The sequence below is a fragment of the Bos indicus genome, unplaced genomic scaffold, assembly GCF_029378745.1.
Source record: "Bos indicus isolate NIAB-ARS_2022 breed Sahiwal x Tharparkar unplaced genomic scaffold, NIAB-ARS_B.indTharparkar_mat_pri_1.0 scaffold_55, whole genome shotgun sequence".
NCBI classification, from domain to species: Eukaryota; Metazoa; Chordata; class Mammalia; order Artiodactyla; family Bovidae; genus Bos; species Bos indicus.
Genome location: NW_027223720.1, coordinates 436,522 through 444,740, shown reverse-complemented (window position 1 = coordinate 444,740; position 8,219 = coordinate 436,522). Strand labels below are relative to the sequence as shown.

The window sequence follows — 8,219 nt, the reverse complement described above, 5'->3', positions numbered from 1 at the left end:
CAGAGGATGAGATGGCTGGATGGCATCACCGACTCGATGGACGTGAGTCTGAGTGAACTCTGGGAGTTTGTGATGGACAGGGAGGCCTGGTGTGCTGTGATTCATGGGGTAGCAAAGAGTCAGACATGACTGAGTGACTGAACTGAACTGAACCATAAAATATACACAAATATGAAAATATTAAATTTATCAAAAGTTATGCACGCGTGCGCACACACACACACACACACACACACACACACACACACACTTATGGACCATGAATAGCACTATTCGTCCCTGATGAGCAGTTTCAGTAGTAAATTGTGATCTCAAAAAACTGACCACCAATGGTTTTCTGGTAGTTCTCATTGTGTTTACTATGATATATTGTAAACCTTGAATAATATGATAGGACTCATATGAACTGCCCCTAGTGGTGCTGGAAGTGCTCTCAAGAAGCAGAGAGAAGTCACGACATTATGCAAAAAAGTTGAATTGCTTGTTGTGTACCACAGTGTGGGTCTGCAATCGTGGTTGCCACCATTTCAAGATGAATGAATCCAGCATAAGGACCACTGTAAGAAAAAGAACAGGAAATTTAAGTGCAGCTACACCAGCAGGTGTGAAAACCTTGTGCTTTTTTGAACTACATTTTTATCTTGTGTTTAAAATATAGCTTGTATGTGGGTGCAGGATTGCTATAAGCAAGGCATACCTATAGACTCTAATATGATTGAAGAAAAATAAGTCATTATGACAACCTAAAGCAAAAGGCGGGTGTGAAGGATCTAAAGCTGGAGAATTTAATGGCAGCAAAGGATGGCCTGACAAATTTAGAAAGAGGTTTGACTTAAAATATCAAAATAATAGGAGAAGCAGCTTTTGCGAAATCAACAGGCAACAGATGCGTTCTCAGATGCCATTAAGAAAATCACTGGGTATTAGCTCTTCACGGGATAGCTATCCCAGAGTCTGGGTTGCTATCTCAATTTAGTTCCCTCAGATTGCCCTCGGGGCATTCAGACACGGGGTCCTTACCCTAAGCAATGCAGCCTGTGCCTCCATGTCAAGCCGACCACCCCGCCCCCTACCCCGCGCCCCCGCCCCCCCTGCCTTGCTAGTGGCAGATGTGAGTGTCTAGGCTGCTGTTCCACTGGGAGTTGCCATTAGGCATTTAATCTGTGGGTTTTAATTATTTATGTATGTATTTTTTTTTTTTCCCTCCCGATTGTATTTCCCTCTAAGATTCCTAGGCTCACCACAGACCCGCCAGTGAGAGTGTTTCATGGTGTTCGGAAACTACTCTCTTTAATACTCCCTTCCCGGGATGGATTTCCATCTCTACCTCTTTTATCTCTATGTTTATCTTTTATATGTTGTCCTACCTCCTTTTGAAGACAATAAACTGCCTTTGTAGTTTCCTGATGTCATCTGCCCGCGTTCAGAAGTTGTTTTGTGGAATTTTCTCAGCATTCAAATGTTCTTTCAATGAATTTGTGGGGGAGAAAGTGGTCTCCCCATCCTATTCCTCTGCCATCTTAGGACTACCCCTTGAAACATGGGATCCTAATTCCACAACCAGGGTTTGAACTCATACCCCTTACACTGGAAGCACAGTTTTGTTTTCTGTAATTTGAACGTTTATTTTTTGCTTGGGGATAACCGATTAAGAACATTGTGACAGTTTCAGATGAACAGTGCAGGGACTCACCCATACATAGATATGTATCCACTCTCCCCCAAACTCTCCTACCATCAATATTGCCACATAGCACATAACCAAAAGAATTAAGAGAGATAAAGGAGAGAAAGAGATAATGCTCAGTAACCATATGATTATCTGCATGTGCAAATTCAGACACCCTCAAGTTATCAAGGGCTTACAAGATTATCAGGTGCTATGCTTCTATTTAGAAAGTAAATACTTAATTTTTTTAATTAAAAATATTTATTTTTGGCTGCTCTGAGTCGTAGCTGTGACACTCGGGATCTTTGTTGCCACATGCAGGCTCTTTAGTTGTGGCATATGAAAGTTTTAGTTGTGGCACATGAACTCTTAGTTCTGTATGTGGGATCCAATTACCTGACCAGGGATCGAACCTGGGGCCCCTTCACTGGGAGTACAGAGTCATAACCACTGGACCAACAGGAGAGTCCTGAAAGCAAACATTTTAGAACCACCCTAAATCTGGTGGCTCAGAAAGTAAAGAATCCACCTGCAATGTGGGAGTCCTGGGTTTGATTCCTGGGTTTGGTACATCCGCTGGAGGAGAGCAACTCACTCCAGGATTCTTGCCTGGAGAATCCCCATGGACAGAGGAGCCTGGCAGGCTACAGTCCATGGGGTTGCAAAGAGTAGGACATGACTGAGCAACTAAGCACACACCCAAAATCTGGCTGAGGAGAAGAAATATATCAGCTCTTTTTCTCTGACAGCATACCATCTGTCCTGAGTTCCTTGATTTCTGCTGCATTTTCCTAATCTTACATCACTTTGGGGACTGAGACCCATTTTCTCCAAGATTTGCTAGAGGGTAACTGCTCAAGTGTTTGTAGGAATATGCATTTCCCAGGAAGCCTTTAATCAAGCAACAGAAACTCATATCAGAACTCCATAAAAGAGGACTGTGGAGACAGTGACTCCTGATTATAGTGGTCACCCAAAGAGCTATCTTAGATCAGTAGAAGGAGCAGTCTCAGGCTGTGGTAGATGTAGTAAGGATGCTGAGCAAGAGGAATCCAGAAGGACTCGAGTTGCATCCCTGCTGCCTGTTTTCGGAGGCCCTTCTGGACTACGATCACATGAGGGTCACCCTGACTTCCAACTTGGAATTCTCAAGGAGACTAGGACCTTGATGTAAGACAAGTAGCTTCACAAAGCAGAGAGTGGAGTTACAGGGTTCGTCCTGTGTCAATGTGAGGACGTGAAAGTGCACTCACAGTAGCACACACTGCATCGAAGGAGGCCCTGGAAAATCTCTATCGCTGTGCTCCCCAGGAATCTCAGGGCACAGATGTCAGGTTGATTTCAGTCTGGAAATTCTCAGTGAGGTGAGGCCTCTGTCTAATAGGATCAGCCTATTAGATGGGTGGAGGAACCTGAGCCTAAGCAGGACCTCAGATGACAATGCTGAGTGTTAGTGGGGACCGCTGGAGAGGGAGCCAAACAGCATTCTGTAAATTCTTAGCTCTGAGAGACCCAGAACAGCTACTTCTAAGTGGTCCCCACATTCCACCTGTGTGAACTCAGGGAGGACAAGGCCTTCTCTAGCAGGATAGGGCCCCAGATCTGCAGAGGGGTGTCATCTTGACCATAACCGGACTTAAGGTGAGGACGATCAGTGCTAATGAGAGGATCTCCCCAGAGCAGTGCTCTGATTCCTTCCACTAGGGACTTGGGTTGGAGAAGGAAATGGCAACCCACTCCAGTGTTCTTGCCTGGAGAATCCCAGGGAAGGGGGAGCCTGGAGGGCTGCCATCTATGGGGTCGCACAGAGTCGGACATGACTGAAGTGACTTAGCAGCAGCAGTAGCAGGGACTTCGGAAGGCAAGGGCTTTGTTTGGGGGCTGTAGGACTTGGGTTTATAGATGGAGGCGTTCGGGGCTCTGATAAACTGCACACGTAGGACCCTGAGAGCGAATCCAGGGACAGATGAATATTGAGCTACCGGGCTTCCCGTAGCATGCTGCCCTTGCCGTCCACCCCAGACGACCTCACGTAGGACCCTACGCAGCTCCCCTCCACTTCTGCTTCGAAGGCGAGGAGCTCGACCAGTAGCCGCAGTAACCGTTTGGCGGCGACTTAGTGTCCAGGACTCGTCTGGAACCAAGGTGAGGACTTGCATGTAGCTGAAGGGACTTTCCCAACCCTCCCAGTAATAAAAGTGACCCATCCACATCCCACCCCTGTGATATGGCTCTTGTGGGCCCCTCAGAGCTATCGGCTGAATGTGGTCTAGAGTGTCTCAGGCTAAGGCGTTGGTCTGTGGGGGTAGGCCCAGATTCTACCCCGTAGGAGGTCTAGGACCTAGATTATGGCCCTGAGGGCTGAGGAGCAGAGTTCGACACTGCAAGAGGGCCACACTGAGCGACTCCCCTATACTGGGCTCTAGGAGGCCTCGGTTAAGCTGGCCAACTGTGGTGCCCCCTGGTGTCCACTGGAGGTGGTTTTGGTGAAGTGAGAACCTTGCTCTAACCGAATAAACCCAGTTCAACAAAGGGAGCTAGTCTGCAACATGATTCATGGTTGTGTCGCTGAGTAAGGATGGCGGCCACTTCCTTAAGAAACGGGGCCACATAAAGCGCCAGCCCTGTTTTAAAGCCTGGGAGAATTGGGCGTTTTGACATGACACTTGCCGGGACATCTCAGGGAAATGAGCAACCAGGTCAAAGTGGTAGCCTTAGGTTATTAAGGGAGGGTTTCAGATTTGCCAGGGGTCATGGTGAGAACCTCGGGGGCTATGGATATGTTCGACACCACATCATTCGGACCAAATCCTCCCTGACGTCATCCCTGGCAGACCTCAAGAATACATGTCAGTCCCCACTGTGGGCTAAGGAGTGGTCAGCTAAGGCAGTGGTGAACAGAGGGAGTGCTCTTAGACCCTGTCATGTGTCAACTGTAGACCTTGGATACTTCTATGTCCTGGCTATTGTAAATAGTGCTGCAGTGAACATTTGAGTACAAGTGTCTTTTTCAGTTAGTTTCCTCAGGATATATCCTCTGTAATGGTACTGTTGGCTCATGTGGTAGTTTTATTTCTAGTTTTTTATGCAGAGTGAATTAAGTCAGAAAGAGGAAAGCTCATATCATATATTAATGCATATATATGGAATCCAGAAAGATGGTACTGATGAACCTCTTTGCAGGACAGCCTGGCTCTGCAGACATAGAGAACACAATGGTGTAAACAGTGGGGGAAGGAGAGGGAGGGACAGATTGAGAGAGTTACATTGAAAACGTTCACATTACCATATGTAAAATAAATAACCACTGGGAATTAGTTTTATGACTCAGGGAGCTCAAAGCCAGTGCTCTAACAGCTTAAGAGGGGTGGGATGGGGTGGAGGGGAGAGAGAGTTTGGAGAGGGAGGGGACATACAGTATACCTATGGCTGATTCATATTGATGTGGGGCAGAAAATAACACAATATTGTAAAGATATTATCCTTCCATTAAAAATAAATAAATTTGTTTTAAAAAAGACATATAGAAGAAAAGAGAAGCAAAAAAAAAAAAAAATTTTAACTTTGAATTGGGATCTTGAATGGGACCACAGGGACATCAACCTGCCTGCAACAGCTTCCATTCTTAGGAGACCGTGTTTGGGAAGATGAGGTCATCTTCACTTCCTCCTGTGGGGACACAGGGTGATTGGCTTTTACTATCAGACAGGTATCAGTTCAGGGGAAAGGGGAGGTTCTCTGCCAGGCGCCCAGTTAAGGAACCTGAGTGAGGACTCAGAGCATGCATCCCAACCCTTGGATTTCAGCCCAGGAAATCTCAGGGATGGGCTGTGAGGTTGAACATCTGCTTTACTGTTTTATACCAAGTCTAGGGGAGGGGAAATGTCTTGTCTGAAGGTGCAGCCACCAGTTAGCAAATGGAGAATAGTGCCCAGCATTTTAAGGAGCCAAGGTAAGGACCATGAATGATGATCCCAGTGAAGTCAGGGTTGAAAAGACCCTACTGAGCTCTCAGCACTGGGTATCCCCTGGGAGGGAGGTGGACTGAGGCATCCCTTCACTTGCTTCTGGATCATGTGGAGTTCTGAAGTGTCTGCATCAGAGCCAGGACTTGATGTGATAATACTGAAGATGAGCAGAGAGGACCCCACTGTCAGCACCTGGTGTCACCTCAGTAAATGCAAAGCAGGGCTGAGAGGATGCAGAGGAATAGTAAGGCCTCTGTTCTTCCTCTGGGATTCTCAGGGGACAGGCTGAGCAGGAGGCTTATGGGTTCCTAGGGCAGTGTCCTCAAGGACACCTGCAGAGGCGGCCTTTGATTAAGCCAAGGTAGAATCTCCCTGTTCTAACGTGCTCATGTCACCTCATTCTCCATCCTCCAGGTGCCCCAATCTCCTGTCTATTGGCCCAGACCCCTGCCTGCGGTCCCTGACCACAGCTGTCATGCCTCGTGGGCAGAAGAGTAAGCACCGTGCTCGTGAGAAACGTCGCCAGGCCCGGGCTGAGATCCAGGGTCTTCATGATCAGGCTACCACATCTAGGGGAGAAGAGACCACCTCCTCCTCCCCTCCTGATTCAGAGAGTGCTCCCTCAAGCTTGTCTGCTGCTGGCACCCCCAAGGGGCCTCCGGGAGCCCAAGGCACCACCAGTGCTGCTGCAGGTGCTATACGCAAAAGATCTGGTGGTGGTGGCACAGCATGCTCGAGATCTGGAGTAGGTGGCACAGCACGCTCGAGATCTGGTGTAGGTGCCGAGGGCCAAGTTCAGGGAGGTGAAAATTCCTCCCAGGCCTCAGCTGCTGCTGAGAGCTCTCATACAGATCTTCTGACCATGGAGTCAGAGAATTTGGTGAAGTACATGCTGTTAAAATATAAGATGAGGGAGCTAATTAAGAGGTCAGAAATGGTGAAGGTTATCCACAGAAGGTACAAGGCACAATTCTCTGAGATCCTCAGCAGGGCCTCTGAGCACATGGAGATGGTGTTTGGCCTGGTGCTCAAGGAAGTCAGGCCCAACAGTCACTGCTATACCCTGGTGAGCAACCTAGATCTCAGCGACAGTGAGTCTATGAGAGGTGACTGGGGGCTGCCGAAAAATGGTCTTCTGATGCCTCTGCTGGGTGTCATCTACCTGAATGGCCATCGTGCCTCTGAGGAGGAGGTCTGGAAGTTCCTGAATATTCTGGGCATCTATGATGGAAGAATGCACTTCATCTTTGGAGACACCAGGAAGCTCATCACAGAAAATCTGGTGCAGGAAGAGTACCTGGAATACAACCAGGTGCCTGGCAGCAATCCCCCTCGCTATGAGTTCCTCTGGGGTCCTAAAGCGCTCACAGAAAACAGCAAGACGAAAGTCCTGCAATTTTTGACCAAGGTCAACAATTTGGTCCCTGACGCCTTACTGCCGCATTATGAGGAGGCTTTGAGAGAGGAGGCAGAGAGAACCGGAGCCAGAGCTGCAACCGGGACCGGCCCTTCTGCCTCAGCCAGCGCTGACCCTTCTGCCTCGGCCAGACCTGGCACTTCTGCTGCAGCCAGGGCTGGCACTTCAGCCTCAGCCATGGCTGATATGTCTGCCTTGGCCGGTGCTGGCCCTTTGGCCTCGGCCAGGGATGGCACTTCTGCTGCAGCCAGGGATGGCACTTCTGCTGCAGCCAGGGATGGCACTTCTGCCTCAACCAGTGCCCACTCCAGGGCCACATCCAGCCACTCATCTGGCCCCTAGTGTGGTCTGAAGCCCATTCTTCACTTTGTGGTTGGAAAAGCCTGTCAACCTGTGTTCCGAATATGCATCAATAACTTGTTGACTTTTTATTCCTCAATTTTCAATTGTTACTTTTTACAACAAAGTTTATTTTAGGTTCATGATAGAAGTATTTGAATTACGTGGGTCTCATGCTGTTTGCTGTTTGTCAGATTTAGGATTAAGAGTTTTGTTCTTTGAAATACATACTGGAAATCCTCAAATCACTTTTGTGATCCAAGATGAGAATAACTACACTTTAGGATAAGAATATCCATAGAAATATGCAAGACACCACACTAAGGCTCAGAACATAGAAGCACAGACAAATAGCTGAAAGTTTGTCAATTTGGGGTTTGCTTTACTTACTCTCTGTTTAGTTTCCCTTTATATAAATGTAAAAGATATATACTTTGATTGGATTATATTTTTCAAGAATGTTTGAGAATATAAATTACAGCAAATGATTTATACGTGGTTCTTCTTTTACACAAACATTAATTGAGCATCTGCTCTTAAGAAAACTTCATGCTTGTACTGGCAATGTTTAGTCAAAAAAAAAAAAAAAAGCAGTGCATGCCTCTGCCCATGCAGTTATAGTTTCTCAGAGAAGCTGTCATTATTTGGAAGAGGCTGAGTTACTCTCTGAATCAGAACGAACAAGAAAGAAGCAAGGTAAAGAGGGGGTGGCAAGAACATATTACTTTGGTTTCATTGCTAAGCAGAAGTTTGGCTGATTGGGGAGGTTGGATCTTTTTTTATTTTTTATCAGTTAGAACACTGCATAGTCCCTGACATCTCTTAG

General features: G+C 47.1%; 1 protein-coding gene across 1 annotated transcript; it reads left to right on the top strand.

The window, feature by feature from the left end:
- The first annotated feature begins 3,785 nt into the window (after nucleotides 1-3,785).
- On the top strand, nucleotides 3,786-7,857 carry LOC139181988 (melanoma-associated antigen B2-like). The gene is made up of 2 exons (XM_070785467.1): nucleotides 3,786-3,814; nucleotides 6,052-7,857. The coding sequence occupies exon 2, from the start codon at nucleotides 6,113-6,115 to the stop codon at nucleotides 7,394-7,396; it is 1,284 nt and encodes a 427-aa protein (XP_070641568.1). The 5' UTR covers nucleotides 3,786-3,814; nucleotides 6,052-6,112; the 3' UTR covers nucleotides 7,397-7,857.
- The last annotated feature ends 362 nt before the right edge of the window (nucleotides 7,858-8,219 follow it).